The sequence below is a fragment of the Pleurodeles waltl genome, chromosome 3_1 (genome assembly GCF_031143425.1).
Source record: "Pleurodeles waltl isolate 20211129_DDA chromosome 3_1, aPleWal1.hap1.20221129, whole genome shotgun sequence".
NCBI classification, from domain to species: domain Eukaryota; kingdom Metazoa; phylum Chordata; class Amphibia; order Caudata; family Salamandridae; genus Pleurodeles; species Pleurodeles waltl.
Genome location: NC_090440.1, coordinates 1,971,519,237 through 1,971,546,050, shown reverse-complemented (window position 1 = coordinate 1,971,546,050; position 26,814 = coordinate 1,971,519,237). Strand labels below are relative to the sequence as shown.

The 26,814-nt window shown below is 44.8% G+C and overlaps 1 protein-coding gene across 1 annotated transcript in view; it reads right to left on the bottom strand.

Moving 5' to 3' along the window:
* Window positions 1–26,814, bottom strand: part of ULK2 (unc-51 like autophagy activating kinase 2) — a 360,264-nt gene that overhangs the window by 151,468 nt on the left and 181,982 nt on the right. The window contains exons 12-15 of the mRNA XM_069226356.1: window positions 24,747–24,835; window positions 20,753–20,924; window positions 12,146–12,209; window positions 6,976–7,110 (exon numbers count right to left, since the gene is read on the bottom strand). Coding sequence (XP_069082457.1) covers window positions 6,976–7,110; window positions 12,146–12,209; window positions 20,753–20,924; window positions 24,747–24,835 — 460 coding nt within the window. The remainder of the gene's footprint in view (window positions 1–6,975; window positions 7,111–12,145; window positions 12,210–20,752; window positions 20,925–24,746; window positions 24,836–26,814) is intronic.

Sequence of the window (26,814 nt, the reverse complement as noted above, 5' to 3'; positions counted from 1 at the left end):
TATGGACAGCGGTTCAACCAGCGAGAATGACTACTCTAATGTTACATGTAAGAAAGTTACTGAACACTTTACAAAAAGTAAGACTCTCCTATCTTATAAACAAACGAAGACATCAATCATCCTGATATAAATTTAAAGTATGAAAAAGAAACCTTTTTATTTCAAACAAAATAGAAAAAAATAAGTATTGAACCTAATATTCAACAACAAATGACAACCATCCATCAACAAAACCTTCTAACAACAAACATGGACCCAACAAACCACCATTAACAAGATAATAAGACAGCCATATAGAGACAAACACACACCCAACAATAGTCAAAGGATCTAATATATATCTAAAAAGATTATTTTTAAACATCAATCTTAACAACAAATCTTTCACTGATAGAGTGACAAATAAAGAACCGAAACTCTGATATGTATCTCAGAGGAAGATAAATCTTCTTTCAATAAGTGGCAGTATAACACTTATTATTCACCCAACGTACTATGCATTTATCTTCTGCCACGTTCTATAAATTTGTGAAATGTATGTCCAAAACTTCACAAATTAATTGTCTTTTATTTTCACAAAAGGAGATGCTCTTCCTTTCACAATAATGGCAGTATTGCATGTATTGTCCACCTATATTGCTATATGTTTATATTCTGCCACTCTTTATGAGTCTCCAAAGGTATGTGTCTCCAAAAGAATGTGTCCGAGTTAACACATCTTTCTTGACCTTTATCTTCTTGTAAGAAACACAACATTCAGTACTCCATCGCCGACGCGCGTTTCGGTGCATCCAATCCTCCAATCAACATATGATATTTCAAACCAACTTCCTCAGGGCAGATGCATTTAAAGCACCAAGGAAACACAATATATATCTAAATCCAAAAATTACAAGAACGTATTATTCAGTTCTAAGGGTCTCTATGTTGTACATTACACTAACTTATATATTTCAGTTCGAAAGTTACCATTATCCAAAAAGGTGGATGTGAATAGTCATAACATCGGTGAATAGAAACACCCAAAGAGTGAAAAAATAAAATGAAAAAGAATAAAATCTTAACCGTAATACCATATACACAAATTCAATTAAAGAATAAACATTAATCCTAACACCAAACGTGTAAAAAATATACAGCACAACCTACACCAAAGGTGAAGACAACCTTTTCTACAAACAACATTTATCTGCAAACAGGTTCCATGCCTAACAGGGCTTCCTCATCCAGTTGGTTACAAAGATCTTCTTACTAAAGACCCTACAGTGGAACAGATTGGAACTCATGAAGGCTCAGACAAGAATACGGTGACACATATAATGAAGAGAAAATACAATAGCTCTCACTTAGGGCTCGCACTGTGTGTGTCAAATGACCACACGATTCTTATTTTTGAGTCCTTCAGGGAAATATCCGTCCAGAGTAATCACAGATGGGTCGTGTCCCCGCTCTAACTAATAGGTTCTCAAGAACATGCACTAGGTGTGAAAATACACCTTGACTACCGTTCAGAGACTGCAAGTAATATATTACGAAAGCCATGTACTGACGCGTGACTGTGTTACTCGCAGTTCGTACCCTTTCGACAAGGTTTAACTAATGTCCAGGTTGCTGCGTCGGTCGTGGAACATACATGTAAGAATAACAGACTCTACACGACCAAACCATTTCTTTCTTCTAACAAAAAGATAAAGCTCTCATCTGGCCTCTAAGTTCACACTTACCTTACAGCGAGGGGATGTGCCTCTTCATACTATATAACCATTTTGTTAGTCTAAGATGTACTAAGCATCCGCAGCCTTAACGACAACCCTGTTATAACTCATAGCGGCTCCAATATATACAAAACATCAATGTCGGACTGCTCATAAGAGAGGTTTCTGAAAAACGCTTTCAAATGTGGCGGCCATCTTGGAAAGGCAGGGGGATAATACAAACCTTTCCCGAATGTAGCTAAGTAGAACAGCAGGTGGTTTGTCAAAATAAAATTATGGCTGCGGCTCATTATAGAAAAGAAAAACAGAAAAAAGGAAGCTAGCTAATACAAATATGTAGATGAACGTAACTTCTTACTCTATAGGTCTGAGTGTCATGACCCATAAACTCCTGGCAAGATCTTTTGCTAAAGAGCTCCTATAGTGTATTATGCCAGGGCATTTCATCATTCAATCCCTTCTCATATGTATCTAAATAAAGAATCCAAAAAGCTTCACGTTTCTTCCTAATCTTTGCAGCTTTGCTGTGTGGTTCTCACAAAGCACTCCTTCGGGTACTAAGCTCTGAGTGCCACAAATATGATGCCAGGGCACTACGGACAGCGGGTCAACCAGCGAGAATGACTACTCTAATGTTACATGTAAGAAAGTTACTGAACACCATCCTTGTAGCCATAACATCATTTAATGTGCTCTTTCTATTCTGATAGTGTCTAAGCTTGAAGTCCATTACAGCGAGTTACACAAAATATTTTCTTCTGGATGCCCATGCATTCTTGTTACTGGTCTGGATAGCGTTTCTTTCCGTAGTTCTGGTACCCACATGTTCTTGGCGTTCCTTTGTCCTGTCACACTTTCCAGCTGCTGTACTTGGTACCCGAATCCCACAATTTCTGTAAATAAACAGGCGCTTCTGCCACATCTCAACATGAACACTTCCGCTCTAGCTCTTCTCTCTCTCTCTAGGGGGAAAAAACCCTTCTCTCCCACACACTCAAGAGCCATACCCCAAGTACAAAGGCACTCAAATGTTTTGATCTGTGGCCTCTATTTTGAGCTTTTCTGGATGAACGAAAGGTGCATAAAAATTGACAACGGACGGAAGTGGCACAGCCTGTTCAATATTGACAATAGAACTGGTTTTTTTTATTTGCCTTTTTGTAAGGACACTGTCATTCACTGCAAAACAAAGGCCCGTCCGCTCTAAGTACACTATGAATCTAAGGGATCAAAATGTTTGCAAAGTGATATGTAGGGTAACAGCGGCATAAAAGTTTAAAGAAATATATTGCAGCTTACCCCTTTCACTTAATTATGAAATCTACAGACCCCTTATATGAAACATACGGGCAGACTGCCTGGAACCTGAGAGTTAAAGCAAGTTTATGCTCACAAAAAGAAAGCAAATTGTTGATTGCAGGGGCAGTGATTTGATTTGATTTACCAACTAGTGACAAATCACTATAATAGTGGAATGTAAAAGTGCAAGACCTTTGCAAAAGGGCGAGCACATCTGGACCGGTTTCATGCCAGTGACCACTGGAAAGGTTAAACCGCTCGTTGCATGCAATGCCATCCTGGTGAGAAGCATGCACGCCAAGCAGATACCCCAGGCCTGTGGCAGATTCCTTTTAAAGTCAGTCCTCTTGTTCAACAGGTCACCTGTCACAGAGAGCCCTTCAAGAGAAGTCGATGAGCTCCATGAGATCTCGTAGTTTGCTAGCGTTACATGAAAGAAACCACTTTCGTTTGCAGGATGCACATACTTTGGCTCGATTTCGAAATAGTATCTCCATGGCACTACAGTTTGTACTCCCGCGCGTAGACTGTTTGCAGCTGCACTGCAAATGCTGGTCAGTTGTCAGCACCCACAAAGGTTGCCAAGGTAGCTTTTCTTCAGCGTTAATTGAGAAATTTGACACATCCCAAAGTTCACTTTACCATACTTGTTATGTTACATATGGTAAAGAAGTTGTGTCTACTTTAGAAAAATAGTTGCAGTCATGCCTACAATGATTTGCGTTCTCATTGTTTCCAGGTGATGTCTTACCTTTATTCTTTTTTTAAACAGCTCTCTTTGAATTCATGAAATGTATGTAGAAAACATCGAATCAAAAGCCGCACAACTTGTATGTAGAAACGAAGGACGAAGAAAGCAACGTCCAAGCCACGAGCTGACCTAAAGTGGCTGAATTCGGCACTAGAGCGCCTAGAGGTTTTCGTAGCTACAGACAGTTCCCAGAATCTTGGCAGGGCTCAGTGAGGAGCTACATGGGGAAGAGCTGCTGGAAGTCGGAGAAGTGGGGGCAAGAAGGGAAAGGCGCGGAATGGGGTGGTGATCCAGACAGAAGAAGTCTAGGCTGACAATAACGCTAACAGAGGGACAAGAACCATGAGAGAACCATGGGGATACAGAAGAGGTGTTACTGTAAATGTCATTTGGGAGGGGGGAATTACTTTGGAATACAGGAGGGTGTTTCTCTTTAAAGATTGGGGATTCTTAAGTGGAGTTTTGGTGAAGCATTTCGAGCTCTCTGGTAATATTTCCTCCATCTTCTCAAATGCCTGTGACGTTCTATGGATGATAGGATTAAAATCAGCCAGACTGTCTTCAGTGATGGCTTTGCAAAATAGGCGTCTTCTGCATCCCACGATTCAATGACACTTATTTCATACAATCCTGGGTCTTCTTTACATGTCAAGTCGCCATACATCCTCACCACTGTACAGCAGATCCCTGGTATCTCATTAAAGGACGTATGTGTAGTGGTCCTAGATATTCTATTTTCTTTTATTCTGGGCTGTTAGCTAAGAAGCATACCCTCTCGGGTGAATTTCAGAGCACTGTTCTTGAAAAGCGTTTTGGATTCAAAAGGATTGGAGGCCCAGAATGTTTACTGGAATTATAAACTCGGCAAAATAAGTTTCAGTGTTTGATTACCGAAATCTGAACATTTCTGTATCCAGTAAAGTTCTCTGTGGACAGCTGTCATTCAACACAGGCTGACAGTTCAGCCAAATTTAAGGCAGGTGGTGTGGACGCCAACATTGTCTCAGGTAGAAAATGCAGTGGGCATAATTCTTCCACTCCAAAGGTGTCTGAGATGGTAATAAATGAGAAACTAATACCATCAAAGTATTCTGTAATAGTTATGCAGTATTCTGAAGGCACAGCTCCATTGTATCTTAAGACTCTTGGGCTCATAGGGTAAGATGATATTTATTGTAGGCACCATCTTGGGCTGTTTCTGAGCCCATGACAAATCAAGATCATTCTTCGACGTTTGACTTGAGCTAGTCTCCTTGGTCATTGGCTCGGCAGTCTCCACTAAGGTCATGAAATTGAAGACTGTTATGATAGTGTGGCAAGAAAGTCCAATGATTTTGTCTACAAAATCAAACCACTTCAACTTGCTTCTTTAAACGTAGCATACTTCTTTTATTTTGCTTTTATAGAGCTGTGAAGCTACAGCTGGCTGCTTCTGAGTGCATAAAGAAGTTACAAAGGAGTGGATGGTTATGTTGATTGGTTAGAACATTTGCAAGAGGCATTGTCTCAAGAGTTATTCCATAGGATTCCCATTGAGAGGAACCTTGGCCATGTTGGGATCTCTTACAAAATGGTTTGATGATACCTGGGGGATGTAAACCGTGCTTTGGCAAGCCAAATGGCATACCGCCATCAACTGGGCAATGTTTAGAGTGCCTGATCATGCAAAAGCGCTATGCACCTGGACCAGCATACTGATCCTTTGGTTGATGCAAAGCTAGTGAATGCTCTTCGGTGGGGTGAGATAACTGGCAATCCATTTCAATTGTAAAATAAGGTAAGTCACCTAATTACAAACACATCAGAGCTTGAATATCATCTTGGTGGGTAGGCTCCCACACATTTCACTTTAGCAATCTGTACTGGAGATGACGTGTGATGATGAACACTAACTGGTGCAGTAGGAGCAGCAGAGGCATGATTTCAGGTAGGCTATGAAGGCATGTAACAAGCTCCTAGTTAAAGAAGGTGGTTGACCAACAGATGTTTCTCTGTCAACTGGAACATTATGTAGCAGGTCAGATGAAAACAAAACAAAGTAAAAAAAAAGAATAACAAAAGTTCTATACATTTCTGCATCCAACCACCAGATAGAAAAACAATGTAAAGCATGTGACTCTGTAACATATGGACACCGAAAAAAATTCTCTAATTTAAAACATACCACATGATAATAATACGTTACATGAAAAAAATCATACCACTATGATAACACACCATGCTGTATGGAGCACAGCAGTTATATCATATCACAAAATAGTATTCCATACCCTAACCAGCATAACGTAAGCTACTATAAAATACCATGTTATGACATAACACACTATCAAACTACAATGTGAAATAAAAAAACATACATTCCGTTAAGCATCACACTGTAAACTACCATACTATGACACACCATGTTATATTGCACCACATCCTATCATGCAACAGCATCACAAACGTACTGTCCCATGACATAAAATTGTGCCACATGTCTCGCACTGTAGATAAAAAACCCAAACACAATATAACATGGATTCCATAACATACTATAGCATATCTTATGAGAAAATATCACAGCATCAACCTATAACACACCATGCAGCATGTGTCCTATGTGGAATGGTAAGTGATATTACAGACTACACAGTACATACCATGAAAAACATGCTATAACATTATTCACAGCATACCATAACACACGTGCCAAGCTATTTTTATTTAAGAACAGTTATACAGTATTGCATGGAGCCTTACAGCTACTATTACGCATACTATAAAATCCCATGTTGGACATCATCACACATTAAGGAAATACAACATCAAGATATTACCATACCATATTAAAAGTAAAAAACCACTGCAGGTGTAGGGTATACGTGATGAAAGCAAATAAAAAGAATATTTGGATATCTGTATCTCGGGTGGGGGGCGGGGGTATGGGGCCGTTCTATTAAACACCGGCACCAAATAATGTTCTCCAACCCGAGTCAGGGTCACAGCTACCAGCAGTGCAAAGGCCCGGGGACCCAGGGGCCTTAGGGACCAAATGCACTCTCAATATTTTACTATTTAAATGGGTGGGGGGTCACTTGCTTGCACCAGGGACCACAGCACCCTTGTTCCTGGTGAAGTCGGGAGCGTAGCCACAGTCATTCAGACGAGGTGTGTTGTCTATAGAGGGGCCATGTTTTCCTTACAGGGGAAGGAGATGGGCTGTCCTACCTGGGAGATCCGTGCGGGTTCGACACCGGGCTGGTGGACGTCAGGTTCTGCTCCAGACGCTGGTAATTCCGCAGCTGCGTGGGGACCGGAATTGGCGCCGTTTCACTACGAGGAGACACCGAAGGCTGGTTCGGCCTGGGGGAAAACAGCATTAGAAGAGGAAGTGAGAACCGGCCGTGGGGCCGCTCGACCATCTGAACCATGGCGGCAGCGAAATAACCACCGCCAATACAATTTGCAAGACCGGAATGGAGCTAGTTGCAGTGATGGGGAAGTAAAGATACTCTGTCTTTCTGGGATTAACTCGATGTTATTAAAGGCATGTCTAGAAGAAAACGAATTGGCTGCCAGTCCAAGAGGCTCGCTGCAGCTGTGAAAGCCGAGGAAAGGCTAGCACACAGCCACCCAAGAACTCTGCTTCCGAGCCCACACTCTGCTCTGCTTCACAGGGTCACAACCCTCTCTGCCCTGCATTCCAATACACAAGATTTCCTGGAAAAATCCGCTAAGTAAAGACCAGGGAACCGGGCAGGTCGGTTACTGTGTTCTCAGAAAGTCACAGAGGCACGGAAAAAATAAATATTGGCCAAGATTCACTGCGCAACTTAAAAAAAAAAAAAAAAAAAAAAAAGAAAACATGTTATGCAAGTCTACGGTTTCAACAACAAAAACACAAAAGACTTTCCCCAGAACTATGAGGTCACTGCGAGATAATGGTTAACTTTACAGAGAATGTACAGGTGCTAGGAGGGAGTTCACATGTCCCTTTCATGTACAGGCAGGTGTTACGATTGGAGTGATAGCAAATTATTAAACACGGCCAGGTCTGAGTAAGTGAGCTGACAAAGCCAATGTTTTCGCTGCTGGAACCGTCCAAAGCAATGGTGGGGGGTCAACAGAATAAGCCGGTGGAACAATGAACCGCACATGCACCCAGTGACAGCAGCAAAAATAACTGTATTGTGTCTAATTTAGACAAAACACATCTACATTTTGTCGGCAGTGGGTAAAATGCAAACATTTATTTTTTTGACTTATTTCTTTATTGAAAATGAAGTAGTAACATCCACTTTCCTTGTTCTTTAGAGTCTAGACAATTATGCAACCCGAGGAATTTTCATTAACCTAAACAGGCATAACCCGTATCTTGAAACATTGTTTTACTTAAGTAGAAGACCGATAGGGAAACACTGTTCTGTTTTTTTCAAGTACTGATCACCACCCTCCTAAACAAACAAAAAAAACAACCCCAAAAAAAAGTTTGGAGTGTCGGTGATGTTGCAAGAGTGTGCCATATAAAGGAGCTGCTCTTCAACTAAGACTTGGGAAGTACCCAAGGTTCCCTGCTATTTTTTTTTTTTTTAATAATGTATGCAGTACTCTAAGCCTGAAATGGCATTTTATATATCAGTTATATTTAGCAGCAGTAACTATAACTTGTGCACCCGCCATGCACTGCTTATGCCCTCACATATTATGTCACTCATGGCATGTTCTATGTAGTTAGGACATAGTTAGGTTTGTGCTTCCATAGGAAATTCACTTTTTGGTGTTGCTAATAACTTTGGTGGCACTTGATTTGCTCAAAAACTTTATATATCTAGGTGACGCCGAGCCTCAGCAGATCCAACATATCTCCTGATAAGTGGTGGTATTCATCTTAAGACTCAGTATTCAGTGCCCATTCCTAAAAAAACAGTAAAAAGAAAATAAGTAAGGGGGCAGGATATGGATACCCTAACGCCCAGGCCTAGGGCCACATTTTTTTTTGTTTATTTTTTTTAAACTTTAGCTGCCTGTGGGGTCAAGGCATTTATATTTTTGGGGGAGGGGCGCTCTAGCCCTATGCCCAAGGGGAACTCTGGGGGAACCCTCGGGTCCCTAAAGGGAGCTGAGAGATGGGTCTGTAGTTCTTCAGCACACTTTGGTCGGCTGTAGGTTTCTTGAGCCCCCTCACCTTTAATTTACAAAAAAATGGCCCTGGGGGATGGGGTTCCCAGGGCCTATGAAGGCTCAGGGAGGGGGAGCCACGTAACCTTCCTCCCCTTTAAAAAAAAAAAAAAAAGAGAGAAACAAAGAAAAGACCTTGGGGCCAATCCTCCACAGTGCACAGCCAAAGGTCATGTGCAGTGTGGGGTTGGATGCATGCAGGGTGATTGGATTTATGAATTGTAATTAATTATTACTTATTACGTAACGCAAAAAAAAAAAAAGGTTAAAGTAATGTTGCAGTTAAGGGAAATGTTCTGTAACAACTTAACGTTTGGACTCTAAAAAAAACCAAGAAATTCACCAGTTATAGTTATGTCAAAAAAACCTGTAACTTGTGCCCTAAAGTAACTATAACTTGTGCGCTCGCCATGCACTGCTAATTACCCCACATATTACATCACTCATGAGATTTTCAGTGAAGTTATTGATGAGAAAACTGTGCATGGTGGAGGCGTGAGTTTTAGTTACTTTAGGGCATGGGTTAAAGTTACTTGAGATAACATTTTAAACTCTAAAAACAACTGAAATCAAGTTAAGTTGTTATTGAATATTTCACCTAAATATAATTAGGGCTCCCAGTTTTATGGCATTTTTTTCTTGAACATTTCCATCTGTATTTATCCCACCTTATTTTTTTAATTATCTTATCAGTATTTATCCATATTTATTTTGTGTTTTGTGAATAAATGAGGTTGTAGCTTGTATAGTTCCACATTCATTTATTTAACCGATAAATGTGCGCTCATTATCTGGTTTCAGCACATAACGTAGCCAAATATAATAAAAATGTACACTGTGTGAAAAAAATTGCATTTGAGATATGCAGTCATTTAAGGAAATCTCATACCATTTAAACCCCCCATGCTGTTTGTACCCGTTATTCATGAATTCCATGTCAATAGCTCTGCAGACAGAGTTAATCAAAAGACGCCCAATTTTCTGTATTTTTCCACCTTTTAAAAATAAATAGACAGGAAACTCACTGTTTTATGTCTGTATTTATCTGTAAAAAGAAGTAAAAATGGAAACTGGGAGATTTAAATATAATGTTACTTTAACCCCTGTTTTTTTCTGTGAAAACAATATAAAACTGAAACGATAACTCGTGCCCTTGCAATGCGTCATCAACTATAACACCCATTTAACCTTTGTTTTTTCCCCCAGTGAATTTGTATTCACTGAAAAAACAAAGGTTACAGGCACGTTATAGTTAAGTTGACCTTTTACCAGTACAAAACCACAGAAATTGCACAATTATAGTTATTTCTAGACTTATGTTTATGTTGAGAAACTATCACTCGTTGTCTAAAGTTACTTTCCGACAAGAGTTATAGTTTCTTCAGATAAGCATAATTTTAAGTATAACTGTAACAGCTGAATTTTTATAGGCTTGTACAGGTAAAATGTAAGCTTAAATATAACATCCCTGGAACCTTTGTTTATTTTTCAGTGAATTTTTCAGTTCTGTTTTTTTTCCCCCCACACATATGGTAATATAACCAGTGCAGCGCACGCCCTTTGGCTGTAAGCCACGGGTGTTGGCCACAGGGCTTGGCCCTATATGTCTATATTTTTTAACCTTAAATAACTCCAAAACTACTGAACACATTTACATCAAATTTAAAAAAGCACGCTTTCTGGACCAAGATTTTGTATTCTGCCAAATTTGGTGAAATTTTGTTCAGCGGCTTGGGCTGGGGTCATGTTCAAAATTTGAAAAATCCCATAGACATAGAATGGGGAATCAGTGTTTTGGGACCCCCCTTTCTCTCTGCCCTCACTTGACGGATAACCCCAAAACTTTCAAGACACGACCTAAAATGAGTGTTGTTTTTGTTTTAGAAATTTTGAGAAGAGAAGATTCATCAAACGGCACCAAAGTTATTGGCAAAAAAGCTCAGTCTATGGAAAAAAAATGGTCTTAACTATAACTACCTACTGGCTGTCGTGTCATCCCACCCTCTGTGTCCCTTTCTCCCAGCCCCACATTTCATTTTCTTCAGAAAAGCAGAGGGAAGTTTCCAGCAGAGTATGAAAATCAATCGGGAAGCACAGCGTTGCCTTGGCACCTGTATGGCCAGCATCCAGACCAAGGGAAGTTGTATCTGACCAACATCCTCTAGTATGATGGGTCTCTTGGGCTGCCAGGCTTGTGGTCACAGAAGAAAGGCCAGGCCCAACCTCGAGACGGGCAGCTCTTTATAGAGAGCACCTGAAGCCGAATGTTAGCTGCTCCATACCACATCGTAATCTGGGGAGCTTTTCACCCCTTCCCAGCAGACCACAAGTCAGACATGCACTCTACGGCTTTCTGTTTGTTACTTTCACCTATAAAGCCCATGTGCGAATACTTCGGAAGAGTTGTGCAACTGAATGGGAGAGATGAGGTAGCACTAAAATGTCCAAATAACTAAACCGATCACTATAAGAGTGGCATAAGGTATGTAAACAAAGGAACGACACAACCGCAACACGCGACAATATCATAGGAGGGAGTGCGCCGTTTCTGGGCCGCTCTCAAATATTTAAGGGCAATGACACATTAAGTAACCCGGAAGGTGCCAGTATGAGTGCAGGCGGACTCATTTAATGTCTCTGAACACGTTCTAATTCGAATGTGTTCTGGAACCAGCAGCCTACCTTCATTAACCTGTTCCATTTACTGCCCATAAATCAGGCATTTATCTATGAGCCGCAAGTGATCAGACACAAAAAAGCTTGCCATGCAAACGGTGGATCCGGAGCGTAGACTTTTCTGCAGACCCAGTGAAGGTTTCTGGGCTCAGAGTTTTAAACCAGTAGGCAGAGCCGTATGTCGGTAACACCAGTGTTGCGCAGTGTGACTCAGGCCAGGCAGGGTTTGCCCATGGTACAATGCACACTTCATGGAGGGTGGCCGAGGCATGAGCTTTAAATCCTTGCTCAAACAAAGCTTTTCTCCGGAAAGGTGTGAGGAAATCAAAATTTACGCACAAAAACACATTGGTTAAAGTATAGGCAACAAACTAATAGAACTCTGAAGCCTACTCTGGAGGAAGTGCTTGCTAGGACACTTTGTTACATCTTTGTACAGTCACAGCGCCCCGAAGCATTTTGCAGCAGCCAATAAGACACTCCAGATGTACAAAATAAAACACCAGATTACAGACATTTTCTGTGAAGTATTTAAGAAGCGTACCCTCCACACACCAGGAATTCGCTTGAGGCTCGTCTGCTGGCAGCAGCTCCTGTTGGCATATCATCTGCAAGGGAAGACAGCTCATGAGGAAACCAGCATGGATCCCAAAAACGGTTGGAATGTGTGACATCACACCTTACTGACAAATCTCGGCCATTACATTCACAACTGTAACCGGTTGTCAAAAAAAAGATATGCTCAACACAAAGCGATCATATGTAAACGAAGAGGGCACTGCCAATGCCAACACTAGCAACATACGATAACATTATTTGCAAACAAACACAGATGCCCACATACAAGTGTTTGTTGTCTCACTATTGTTAACACTTTGTCTTGTGAACTTTCGGTTTATTCGTTATATCATTTAACATCGAGCCCTCGATGAACGTCTATTTAAATGCGACAACATCCGATGAAAACTCCAACCTTATTTTTTGCCTTGTTATTAAGAAGTTTCTTATAAAAAGTATCATCCCCGAGATCTTTGATTATTATTTTGCTCTCTTGGACAGTTTAAAATTGGCGGTGGGAATGCAATATGCACTCGGAACTGCACTGCAACGGTTATTTAGAAAAAATATCACAAGTTTCGCCAACATCCCTCTAAGCATGCGCTCGTCTCTTCTGACTCCCAGAGAAGGCCGCACCTGCATTTATGCTAGGTCTGCATGGAAACGTTAAAAACAATACCCCTTACCCCTCAACCTATTTGTTGTACCAATACTTACTACATGAGGTTTACCACCTGCCCTACAGGCACCACCGACCCAGTCTGACCAATTACAATTTGAACCTGCCCCAGTCTCCCTTCGTTGCGACCCTCTTCTTGCGCGTGCAATAAAGAGGGAAGAGGTCTACCATCTTCCCTGTTCCCTTTGTCTGCCTCTGCAGACAGTCATCACATGAACCCGACCGTCAGATTATGAAGAACCCGCAGAAATATAGTTGCGGAACTGGTAAGCCCTGATGCTGCGAGGTCCCCTGGTGTACATCCAAAGTCTTCTCATCTTAAAGCCCGTGGTAAGCATGGCGGTTTGCAGGGCATTCTCTCAGGTTAATGAGACTGAACACTCTTGGGCCATTAATATATTTTAATGTCTGTGCTCTTTTTCAGTTATTTGGTGGCCCCTGTAGAGTTTTTCTTTTTCTGGGTTGAGCACGGGGGCTCCTGGGTACTCCCGGGGAAAATAGTTTTAGGCCTTGTAAGGAAGTTTGGGGTTCTGGGATGTGTCCTAAGGCAAAAGCTCATCTTGTTCTGGCTAATATTTATGACTGTGTCCACGAAATTTATTATGTGTCATGACTGCACATTCTGAAAATGGTGGGCCACGGAGTGCACTAGTATAGGAATTGTTATCGTGTTTTAATTTCCAGAGCTGAGAGTCACGACGGTAGTGAGACTATCAGTCTGGTAGGCCAGGTAAACATAAGCACCATCTGGAAGCAGGACAGCCACGAAGGTCTGTGAATGGACCCCCCCCCCGGCTCTGCTGCTTGTCTGTGTGTTGACTGGTGTGCATTAAGGGTTCCCTTCTATGAGGCCTCACTGAATGTGCATGTCGTGGTCTAACGTGTTTGAGGAGAGACAAGTGGCAATTTAGTTTCTTTAGTTGCTACTGGTTTCTCACTTTATTCAGCTGCTACCTTCAGAATAAAACACAGGTCTGCTGGTGCAATTGTTTGGGTGGCAGACTCTTAAAGCACAATGTAAGAATTTAAGTCCAAGCTTGCCATATAACTTTGGCAAAACAAAGCTAGAAGAATGGAGATAATAGTTGTATTTTGTAGTTGGGCATTATTGCTGAATTTGATAAACTGAAATAAGTATTTTAAAGATGTGTTTAGAAAATGGGGTGTTAAAACAAATAAAGGATTTAGAAGAGAAGAAAAGAGAATGCTTCTGCGCAGGCACTGAAGAGGTAATCCAGGATCATTTGTAGCTCTACAATCACATCCTTATGGGCATCTTGCTGATGTACATTTGAAATATATATGTCACTAAAAGCTTTCATTCTAGTACCATATTATCAGCCTGTTGATTGGGTGAACTTGGTTCATTACCCATTAAGCCATTTTATTTGAGAATTTTTATCAGACAGGCTGGGGTTCAAGTTAGGGCCGGGGGCTCTTTTTTCTCTTCTATACGGAACAGGAAATATTTCTTCTTTCTTCCCTGGGCCCTTTACTCCAGAGGAAGAATTCCAGCATACATAAGATGTCTTAAGGGCAGAAGAAATGTATTTATTTAAGACTTGAGATTATAGACAGTATGAAAATCTGATAATGTTAGTATGTTTCAACAGCTTCGAATTTCTCTAGGTGTCAGTCTGGATCCAGAGATTTTTCTCTAATAGTACTCCTGCACGCCATTAGGTGATGTAAATCGGCTCTGCATGAGTCATTGTCTGCGCCAGGTATGACATTGCCGGTTGCATATAGGTGCCACCCCAGTGCTCTGACATCAGTTTCTTTTCATGGCCGTCCACAGCAGAAGCGCAGAGCCATGAAGAACACTGTCCACTGGTGCGTCAAAACTAGGGCCCTTAAAGGGAGTCCCTGTCTCTAGAAATCAGTTCGCAGAGCAGGGAGGATGGGTGGGTCAGTAAGAAATCTGCTACTAGATATTGTCTCCAAGAGATAAGGCATTACCAAAGGTAAGTAACTTGTCCATCTGATAGAGCCTTCTAGTTGCAGATTCCTTACCTTAGAATACATACAAAAGCAATACCATTCCTGGAGGTGGGTCTGCAAACTAAGATCATATTAGAAAGTCCTGCAGGGCAGAACAGGTAAAGTGCCTGTCCCTACAGACCCGACTGTCCAGGCAGAAGTGTTTGGTAAATGTGTGCAGAGATGCCCACGTTGCCACCAGACAGATATCAAGGACTGGAACACCGCATACTAATAGTGGTCCCAGCTTGAGCTCTGGTAGAGTGAGCACACAAACCCTCAGGGGGTTGTTTCTTAGTCAGTGCGTAGCACATTTTAATGCAGGGAACCACCCATCTGGAGATGGTTCCCTTCTGCACTGCCTGACTTTTCTTCGCCCCAACATAAGCAACAAAGAATTGATCATCCACCTGGAACTCTTTTGTACGATCAAGGTAAAACGCCAAAGCTCTTTTTGGGTCCAGGCGAAATCTCCTCTTCCTTAAAAGGATGTGTGTGTGGGGGGGGGGGGGGGTGTAAAAACTAGGTACGGTAATGGACTGGCCTACATGGAAGGGGATAACCACTTTTGGCAAAAAGGAGGCCCTAGTGCAAAGCACTACTTTGTCAGGATTGATGGAAAGATAAGGCGGCTTAAACAACAATGCCTGCAGCTCACTCAGATGTAATGGCCACAAGGAAGGCTGTTTTCAAAGTGAGAAGCCTGAGAGGACAGTTGTGGAGAGGCTCTAAAGGAGTGCATATCAGAAATTTAAAAAACAAATTCAAATCCCAATGAGGCATAATGAATGGAGATGGAGGAAACATGAATAAGGCCTTTAAGGAACCTATTTACAAAAGGAAACTTAAAGGAAGATTCATCTGGCAACTGCAAAAAAGCAGAAATAGCAGACATAAACTTTAAGAGTCCCCATAGCAGAACCCCGCTGAGCCAGAGAAAAGATAAACAATAGGACCTCAGAGAGGGGGACGGAAAAGGGGGGGGGGCTCAACAGACTTGTCTGGGCACCACAGCACAAATTTATTCCAATGACAAGTGTATATCTTTTTGGTACAGGGACGCCTGGCTGCCAAGATTAAGTTACAGACTTTGGGCAGAAGGTCAAATGCTGTCAACTGCCTCCACTCAATCTCCACGCAAAAAGGCAGGGACTGGACAGGTTCAGGTGGAGAACCGTTCCCTGCTGCTGCGACAGAAGATCCTCCTGAAGGGGCAGTCTGAACGGAGGATCGATGTCCATGGTCAGGAGCTCAGGATACCAGACTCTATGGCCCAGTCCGGAGTTACCAGGATGAATTGGGCTCGGTCGCTGTTGAGCGTCTTGAGATCTCTGGGGAGAAGTGGTATGGATGGAAAGGCGTACAAGATGCCCGAGTTCTACTCGAAATGAAAAGCATACATGAGTGATTGCTGCCTTGAAAACTCCAATGCTCAATACTGCTGACATTGCGCATTCTCTGCAGAGGCAAACAGATCTAACCAAGGCTCTCCCCTCTGCTGAAAGAGACCTTACGTCACCTCTGGAAGGAGACATTCATGATCAAATAAGCATTGTCAGATGATTTAAACTGCTCTGGCGTTCAGAGAGCCCACCAGATGCTGAACCAGCAGACAAAATGCCCTGATGTTCCAGCCATGTCCAGAGGCGCAGAGCCTCCTGACAAAGGGTTCACGAGTCCACCTGCCCTGCTTGTTGTAGTACCACATGGTGGTGGTGATGTCTGTGAACACCTGCACTGCCTTTCCATTGAGAGAGGAAATATATGCTTTCAATGCTAGTCTGATCGCATGGAGCTCCAACTGGTTATATGTGGAGTCCAGACTCCGCCGTAGACCAGATGCCTCTGATCTCTGCCTCTCCCAGATGGCCGTCACAACCCAGAAGTGATGCACCTGTCACTACTGTCATATCTGGTTGGGGAAGGGAGAGGGATCTCCCTCTGAACTAATCGCTGTTTGGTGGCCACCACTGCAGATCTTGCACAGTTCCCTACGAGATCTGGACCACGTCGGAGAGATTCTCTTGATGTTGCACCCACTGGAAATTCAGGTCCCACTGCAGAGCCAGCATATGCTATCTGGCATGTGTCACTAGCAGGATGCAGGAGGCCATGAGGCCTAGCAGCCTCAGAGTCATTCTTAACAAAATCCAGGATAGAGGCTGAAACATCGGAATCATGGCCAGAATATCCTGGACTCGCCCCTCAGGAGGATAAGCCTGAAACTGCACTGACTCCAGAACAGCTCAGATTAAAGGTAGCATCTGAGAGGGAGTCAGGAGTGACTTCGGAATGTTTATAGTAAACCCCAGGGAATGCAGGAGGTCCGCCGTAGTCTGGAGGAGGGAGACGAAAGCCTGGGGTAAACCCACCTTCAACAGCCAGTCACTGCGGAAGGGGAAGATTGAAACCCCTGACCTGCACAGATGAGCTGCAAACACCACCATCACCTTGGTGAACACCCGAGGGACACTGGTAAGACCAAAGGGGAGCACAGTGAACTAAAAGTGCTTGTGGCCTACCATGAACCACAAGTAACATCTGTGGGTAGGCAGGATAGGAATATGAAAATAAGCGACCTGCAAGTCTAACGCCAACATCCAGTCTCCTGGGTCCAGGACAGGAAGAATCTGAGCTTGAGTGAGCATTTTAACCTTCTCCTTCCAGAGGAAGAGATGGAGGGACTGAAGGTCTAGAATAGGGTGGAGGCCCTTGTTCTTTTTGTGTACCAGAAAGTAGCGGGAGTAGCACCCATGACCTAAATATGAATATACGTCGGAACAACGCAAGCTGGAACCACGCATGCCTGAACAACGCGGTCAGAACAATGACTGCGTTGTTACCACTAATGCCTTTACCACAAATGCCTAAACAACGATTTTTCGTTGTAAAGGCATGGCTGGCAAAGGCATGTGTGGAACGGCATGCCTGGTTTCAGCATGCAACCCTCCCTGGCCACCGCCCCTAATACTATTCCAACCCGCCTCTAAAACTGCATGTGTGGAACGGCATTCTTGGTTTCAGCATGCAACACTCCCTGGCCCCCCAGACCCTCCACCACCGCCCAAAAAAACTAGAACTACACCGACCCCCCCTAAAACTAGTGACCCCCCACCTCACCCCTAAAACTACCCCACACCCAAAACTATCCCGACCCCCCCACTCCCGCCAATAAAACCTAAAACGACCCCGACCCCCCACCCCTAAAACCTAAAACTAACCTGACCCAGTCCCTAAAAAGTAAAATTACTGCACCCCCACCGCAAAAAACTAAAATGACCCCGACCCCTCACCCCACCCTTAAAAAACTAACACTACCCCCCCACCCCTAAAACTACCTCCCATCCCTACCGGAGCCCCACTTACCTGACTGCCTCCTCTCCCGATCCTGATTCTGTTTTTCTCAGTGTTAATCATGCATGTTCATTGTTCAGGACATGCGTGGTTAAGGCAGAGAAAAACAGAGTCGTGGTTCACGAAAGCGGTGTTACGCTTTCATTGACAAAGCACCTCGTTGTTTTGGAGTCGTGGTTTAGGCTGTTTTCCCCTACTTCTGGCACAGGAACCCTCTCTATAGGTCCCTTTGACAAGAGAGCCCTAACTTCGGCTCAGGACAAGTGTCAAGTGATCCTCCATCATCCGACTGTAGGATGGTGGCATAGAGGGAGTAGCCCCTCTGAACTATCTCCATAACCCACCTGTCTGACGTGATGGATTGCCAGCAGAGCAGGTGATACCGGATCCTGGCTCCAACTGGTCCCTTGTGGGGAAGAATGAGACTAGGAAGGTTTGGAGGCAGCTGCAGAGGGGGAGGCGGTGGACTGGCTGGACCCCTGGCTCTCTGATTCACAAGGGCGGTGGATCCAACGTCCTTGCCCACATGGAGGCAACATGTGTGGCATGATGGGTGGACAGGAACAGACGTGGCTGGGTGCCCATCCATAGCCACGAAAGGGGCGAAAAGCAGACTGAGGAAGACGAGGGGCCGCAGCGAGGCCTGAGGACCTGGCGGTAGCACGGGAATCCTTGAAGCACTCGAGTGCCAAGTCTGCATTTTCTACAAAGTGACAGGGGCCACCAAAGGGCATGTCCATAGGGTTGGCTTGGACATCCCCCGAAAAGCCAGACATCCTCAACAAGGTATGACGCCTCAGGGCCACTGTTGATGCAACTGCTCTGCTCAGTGAGATGGTCGTGTCCAATCGGATCGTGAACTTTGCTTCATCTCTCCCATCCGCAACTGCTTGGGAAATTACAGCCCGGGCCTCTTCCGGGAACTGTGGCAGTACTTGCGCAACCGTTTCCCACACTGTATGGGAATAACGGGCCAAAAAGCATGCGGTGTGCATGGACTGCAATGCCAGGTTGACAGAAGAAAACAATTTCTTCCCCAGGGTGTCCAGCCTCTTAGATTCCCTATCCGGGGAGTGGAAGGGAACGAGCCATGGCAGGCAGAGGCTTGGATAACCAAGCCTTTTGGGCATAGGGTGTTGCGTATGGAAACTTGGGTCACCCGGAGAAGGGCACAGGAGCCTCTGTGCTGGGTTTGGACCAGGTACACAGTAGGACATCTGTAAGGGCTTCATTGAAAGGGAGCAGGGGTTCGGAATATAAAGCAGGAGGAGAAAGCATACCACTATCTGGGAAGGTATCCAGACCACTGGCTTCACCCAAGTCCATCCGCCAGTCCACAAATTCTTGGAGCTCGTATTCCAAACGGTTCAATGACCCCTCCCATTCCTCGTTGTAACCTAGCCCAAAGGAATAAGGCTCAGAATCCGACATGGGGGCAGGGCCCCTGTTGGCATTGTAGTTGGCGTCCTACGATGCCCATCCAGCTTGTGTCAGAGTTGGTAATGAGGATGGGGACGGTGCCACCCGGGGGTGCTAGGAGCATCAGGGAAGGTCGAGGTGGTATGACTGACACCGGTTCAGATCCAAGCATGGATCTCTGGGTGCCCCTCAGAGCAGAGGCCAAAGCCACTGGCACAGAACCTGCAGGGGCCCCCTTTCTGACTCCACGGGGCATGAATGCATGTCAGCCTGCCCAAAAATGACCTCATAGGATTCTTTAAGTTGGGCAACTCCGAAAACTCAGGGAGACGCAGAGTCAGCCCAGACGCAGGCTCCATAGATGGAGCAGAGAGCATCAACGCTCCTGCTCCTTCGTCGGCCGACAGACAAGGTGAAGTAGAAGAACGTTTCGACTTCTTCTTATTCCTCAACTTACTCGATCGTCCTGAGGACTTGGAGTCGGACAGTGACAATGGAGGACTCTGCAACCGCTCCTGGGACCTTCCTCTGGAATGAGACGTCGACTTGCGTGAAATCAAATGTCGGGCTGCCATAAGATTCAGGGACCGCTCCCTCAAAGCCTTGGTATGCATTGCCTGACATTTAGAGCACAACTTCAGGTCATGGTCACGCTCCAGGCACCAAAGGCACACAAGGTGCAGATCTGTCACAGACAGTGCCCGATGACAGGAACGACAGGGCTAGAAGGTGGTCTTCCTCGAAGATATCCCTTGATGCACCAGGAGTGGAACAACTCAAACAACTTGACAAAAAGTAAAAAAAAAAAAGACCAGCCAAACAAATGGCTGAGGGGTAGCTCTTTCTTCAGGTTAGCGCTGGCTGGCACAGAAAGAAAAGAACTGACATCAGCACGCCAAGGTAGTGCATATATAGGACCCACTACATCATAGCCGGCAGTGACAATGCCTACGATGGACGAGGAGCTGATCGATGCCACCTAACGGCACGCAGTGGGTACTGCTCAAGAAAAATCTCCGGATCCAGACTGATGCCTGGCAAAATTCTAAGGTAAGGAATCTGCAACTAGATGTCTCTATCAGATCGGTGGGTACAGGGACACCATGACAAATATGGAAGAAGACAAGTTTTCCTTTCAGTGTGACTTGGCACAATGCTTACACGAATGATCCGAGGAGATGTTGTGTGGCACGAGGACAAAGTCATCAGTGTCACAGGAGGAGGTCTTGCTGCTGGTGCTGGCAGAATCTTTAGAGACTTGAAGGTAGTTTGGAGGTCCTAGAGGCGGGGAGGACAGAGGGTCTTCTTGAATATGCTGCATGTCTGGCAGGGACTGAAAGAAAATGGATGAAAACTTAAAATGTGCACAAACCGGATGACGCAGAAGAAGCATACAGTATATTCACCAGTAGACAAACAAACTGCATTATATTCACTCTTTGCATGCCCATCCAACTTTCATTCCTTTTATGGCAAGTTCTATGCACATTAAGTGTTCTGCAGCAGCCACTGATGACAAAGTACTTTCCAAAAACACTAACAACTGAACACTTACCGGAAGACTGCTTAAGGGAACTAACATGCAAGAAAAGTGTGGTAAGCCTGTCTGAGGGTCTTCATGAATAGAGCAAACAAGTGAGCGGCTTTGGAGGCCACAAAGCATGATGACCCCTCTGCAGCACAAAGGCTGATCACAAGGCTATATAACAGTGAAACTGATTGAAATAAGTTAATGTGTTGGTTTCATTTGATGTTTTGACAAGAGAGGAAACACTGCCAAAAAAACAAAAGTACGTGTGGCAACGCAGCTGCTGGAGCATTAAAGAGGATGGCATTAGCGACATGTTATCAAACTCATGCCATGATGAACTTGATTTGGGCGCGGTACAGGCTACTGAAGGATATATGGGTTCTATAAAAAAATAGAGAAATATTTGAGTGTCGAAAAGCAATCACTGGCTATTCTGAAAGAATAGGCAAACATTTTTATATGAATGAAATATACTGTGATTTAAAGCGGACACTTCTAATATTTTATTCTACACCATGCGCCCCTCCTCTTGCAAATATCACAAACTTCCCATCACGTTAGAGTCAAAGGCAGTGATATCATGGGTCAATCCCTTCTTGTGTGTTAGAAATAATTCATAAGAAAGACATCCCTGACAGGTTTCCATAATATGGGGCAGAACTGCTACATGGTCTGTTATACAGCATAATTGTGTCGATTTTGGTCGTTTAAACTACGCTAATTAATATTTGATTTTAGCATTGAAAACTGGGAACAAAAGGAAAAAAAGATTAATAGATAGTTCCATTAATGTTTCATTTGGCAAAAAAGGGAACATTTCCAGCTTTGCACTGTGCTTACATGGCCTTCGATCTAACAGAAACTTTGTGGAGGAGTGTAACAGTGGCAGGAATGATTATTAAAGTGTCCTCGGTTTATCTCGCCCAGCAGGTGTGTGTCACTTGAGAAACAAATGCAAAGATGTTAACTCATGAGCATTCACAATCTATTGATGTGAGGAACAGTACGGGACAGAAGGTGCAGACAATAGAAGCGGATAGATTCCAGGGTCCTTGGTTTGCAAGGTTTTGCCATTAGAACGAGTCTGGGAGCACTCAGCAAGAACAATGGGTATTTGAAGCATTTCACCTAAACAATTCGCCATATTTGCTGGTCATTCCCAAATTTGTTTCCGAATACTGGAAACTACTCGCCATGCACGGCCTGCATGACAAACAGATCTCCAATGTAGGTGACTGCACAAATAAACAATGCATCGTTAATGATAACAATGAACTGCTTGCAGGAAACCGGCTGCTAGTTAACACAACACCAGCAATTTACTGCATTGCACGAACTACAGCAGAACTGGGGAGGGCAACAAAAGAGCTGAATACACCAGAGGAGGCCTGGTAATGGCTCACATGCTTCTAACCTGCAGAACAACATAGTGGAACTGGGAGTAGAGGCAGGCCGGTGGATGGAACTACAAGGGTAACACAGTAGGCGCACAGTGAACTGCCCCTTGTTCATAGATATTTGGGTCAGCTCCATAGGAGCTGAGGGATCACTGAGCTATTGGGCCATTTCCTCCTGTGGTGCCTAAAAGTACAATCACGGAGCACTAGAACACTGAGGGTGCAGACAGACTAAGAACAAGAAATAAACTGTCGGTGTACATGGAAGTGCGGTATTCATCTAGAACCATCAGTGATTCTTCCATGAGTGTCAATGCAGCAGCAACTGAAGGCTTGCTAGGCTGCATAAAACACATGTGGAGATACGTATCGACTTTCAAAAGGACACAATATGTAGAGCAGTCTCATTAGACTCTAGGGGCCAGATGTAGCAAGCAGTTTTGCCCATTCTGTGTCTATGGAAAAATGTGTTCGTACATATGACCCTAGATTCCGAAACGATGGAATCTCTTCCTTCCATCCTAAAGCAACACTTTCAACTTCTGATCTCAGACATCAGTTTCAAAGGCTGATCCTACAGTGGCTGAGGCATCTAGAAGTTAAATGGTAGCAGTGGCAGGCATGACCCAGTGGCCGAGGATGCTTAGCTGGCTGGGTGGCAGATGAGAAGATCAGAACACCACAGAGAGATTAACACAACACAGGAACAATTATTAGGCCAGGAGTAGGTGGCATTGAGAACACTGCCTCAATAACTTTCTGTAACGTGTTTAGGAAGAGGTGTGGGTTTTCATGTTTGATGGCATTATTGGAGACCTTGGCAAGACTAAGGCTCTGTCATAAACATTACACTTTTCAGCTAAATTGAAATACAGATCTGAGTCAAATGGGTTTTCTGAAGACGAGACAAGTTCAATGTTCACTTGTAGAAAATCATTACTTTACCAGGAAACAAGCACTCTAACCCTTGTCATAAGTGTAGTACCCCATTTCCCAAAGAGAGTAACCGTTCCAGCCCTCACCTGTATGAGGATGTTTATCTAAAAAAACAGAGTGGGCCACAATAGTATTCACCTTTAGAACCATTCAGTATTGAGTGCGAACAACTCCTCAACTGCAGAAGAGCAGCACATCACTAAAAAGGACACCCACTGAAATAGTTATCTGTAGGAGCACATTGAATTATACCCTCTGAAGCCTGGGGTTGAGGATGCCTCAGCACCCAGAGGTGCGGACCACTAGTCTTCACCTGTAAAACCCTTTAGTACCCAAAGAAGGCAACCACTCCTTCTGTTGGACAACTGCATATAACTCAGAGGTGACACCCACTCAAATCTTTATCGGTAGGAGGAAATTTCATTACACCCTCTGCAGCCTCACTTATAGGAGGATACCTCAGCACCCAGAGGTGTGGGCTACTACAGTTTTCACTTGTAAAACCCTTTAGTACCAAGGGTGGACAACCACATACAATTCAGAGGAGACATCCATTGAAATATTTACCTATAAGACTTTGCATCACATCCTCTGCAACCTCATTTGTAGGAGGGAGCCGCAGCCCCCAGAGGTATGGACCACTACTCTTTAGTACCCAGAGTGGACAACCACTCCATGTATTGGAATACCACATGTAACTCAGACGGGACACTCCCTGAACTCTTTACTTGTAGAAGGACATCACAACCTCTGCAGTCCACACATGTAGGATATAGCCCCAATCAGAGGACTAAACCACTCTAATCTTTTACCGCAGGGCTCCTTATCATCAGAGCAGGTACCTACTCAAGCTGTGGGAGAACAGCACACCAGGCAGAGGGGATGCCTTCTAAAGCTTTTACCTGTGGAAGGACATCACAACACCCACATTAGACAGACTTAGCCCTCACCGGAGGAGGAAAATGCACAACAGATCGGACAACGATTCTAACTCCACCTTGTAGGGAGACACCACATCATCCAGATGTGGCAACAAATGTAGCACAAGTCTGTTGTGGAAGAACACTGGACTGATTGTACACAACACCTGTTCAGCTGTGCATGAAGAAAAGAGTAATGCCAAGGGTTTTACAGCAAATCTGTGGCAGAGATCTAATTCAAAACAAAAAATAACCAGCCTTAAATGCCACCTCAGTGTCATATTTCCATGAGTCTTGTGTAGCATCATCCAACTAGAGAAAGTCACGTGGCAGTATTTGGTGAACTATTTGCATAAATGCAAAGGACTTACCGGAGGAGAGGCAAATCGGCAAGATGGAGAACTATTGCAAGAGCTGTTTGAAGCTGATCCAGTATAGGTGGGCACCGGTACAGGACAGGCTGTAGGAAGAAAAGAAAGCATCATTATCCCTGGGCGGAATCCTCGAGACCGAGATAAAAAATTGGTCTACCTTCGGGGCTGCTTCTGCTGCCCTCCCCAGCTCGTCTGGCTGCTGCCTCTGCCTTTCTTCCTGGGACAAACAGTCTCCTGACTCTCAGTTCGAGGCCCTCCTCCACCCGCAGGCACATCCCTGCGCCTCATCCCTGGTGGCCTAGTAGCCATCACAAGTAAGTATTCCTCTCTGTCGCTCTTTCACTCTCGCTTTTTCTGCTTTTTTCCTCTAGTGTTTTTCTTTTATTTCCCTGCCTCCCATCTTTTCCTTGCTGCCCCCCGTGAAGCACCTTTCCTGCCCTTCCGCCTCCCCGCCCCTTCTTAATGGCGGCCGCAGTGCTGTGAGAGGGCAACAGCACTGAGCTCCTGGTAAGCGTCTGTTGCCCTCCCCACCTCCTCTGGCTGCTGCTGCCTCTGCCTTTTGCCTGGGACAAACAGAGTCTCCTGACTCTCAGTTCGAGGCCCTCCTCCACCCGCAGACTTGTCCCTGCGCCTCATCCCTGGTGGTCTAGTGGACATCACAAGTAACTATTTCTCTCTTTCTCTAGTTTTTCCTTTTATTTTCCTTTCTCCCCTCTTTTCCTCTGCCCCCCGCTGAAGCACCTTTCCCACCCTCCCGCCTCCCAGTTCACCCTCCCCCCGCTCTCCTCCCCTTCTTAATCGTGGTCGCGGCACAGGCGCCCCAAAGGCAAGCCCATGTGAGCCTGTCCGCACCCAACACTAGGAAGCCTGGATCTCCATTAAACTACCCCCTAGCCTGCCTCCATTACTACTCCGAGACCCTCCTCCGCCTCAACACTGGACGTCTCAGCAACTGCTGCATCATCTACCCCAAGGACACCCACGGACCTTTCAGCTGCAGGAACTGCAACTTCAGCACCAGCCTCAGCAAGCTGAAGGTACTCTCCGCACAGGAAGATACCAACAACCTCCACAACCCCATCAACTGCCTGCTCCTGAACATCCGCTCCCTCCACAAACATGCCACTTAACTCTGGGATTTGACTGACACCACCTGACAAGACATTGCCTTCCTTACCGAGACCTGGACCAACCCCACATCGGGACCAGACATCGCCATTGCCATTCCTGACGGATACAGAATCATAAGCAGGGACAGGCCCGCCCAGGTGGAGGACTCACCATCATACACAAGTCCTCACTACGTGTCAAGGCCGTCCAAGAAGAACAATGCACCACTATGGAACACCTTCACTTTCTGGTCCACTCCAACCACAACTCCTCCATCTGCGGCATCCTGGTGTAAAGGGCACTTGGCCCCGCCCAGCATTCACAGACGACGTCGTAGACATTGCTACTCCCCAGGCCCCAGCGTCAGTCGACTACCTCCTTCTCAGCGACCTGAATTCCCCCTCGAGGACCACGCCGACCCAAACACCACCACTCTACTCGACAACCTCGCCACCCTCGGCCTCAGACAGCTGGTCTCCACACCCACACACATTGGACCCCCATCTTCACCTCAAGCTACCGGATCACCATCAAGACCATCTCCACCCCATACTAGACCGACCACCGCTGAACACACTTCACAATCATCACATCCAGCAGCCGCAGGAAAAGGAATAAAATCACCAACGAGTAACTCGCCTCATCGCTCGCCAAATCCCTCCCTCCGACGCCGCCAACACAGCAGTGCGCAATCTCAACACATGGATCATCGAATGTGCCAGCACTCTAGACACGCTCCGGCTGGCATCGGCCAAATGCATACATAAGAAAGCCAGCTGGTTTACCACTGAATTCCAAAAATAAAGGCGTACCCACAGACGTTTAGAGAAAAAATTGAGGAACAGCCAAACCAGCAAAGACCTCGCCTCATTCAGAGCCACAACCACCGCCCACTGACGAAAAATCAAGAACGCAAGGAGGGACGCACTCCGGGAGCGCATCAACTCATCTGCAC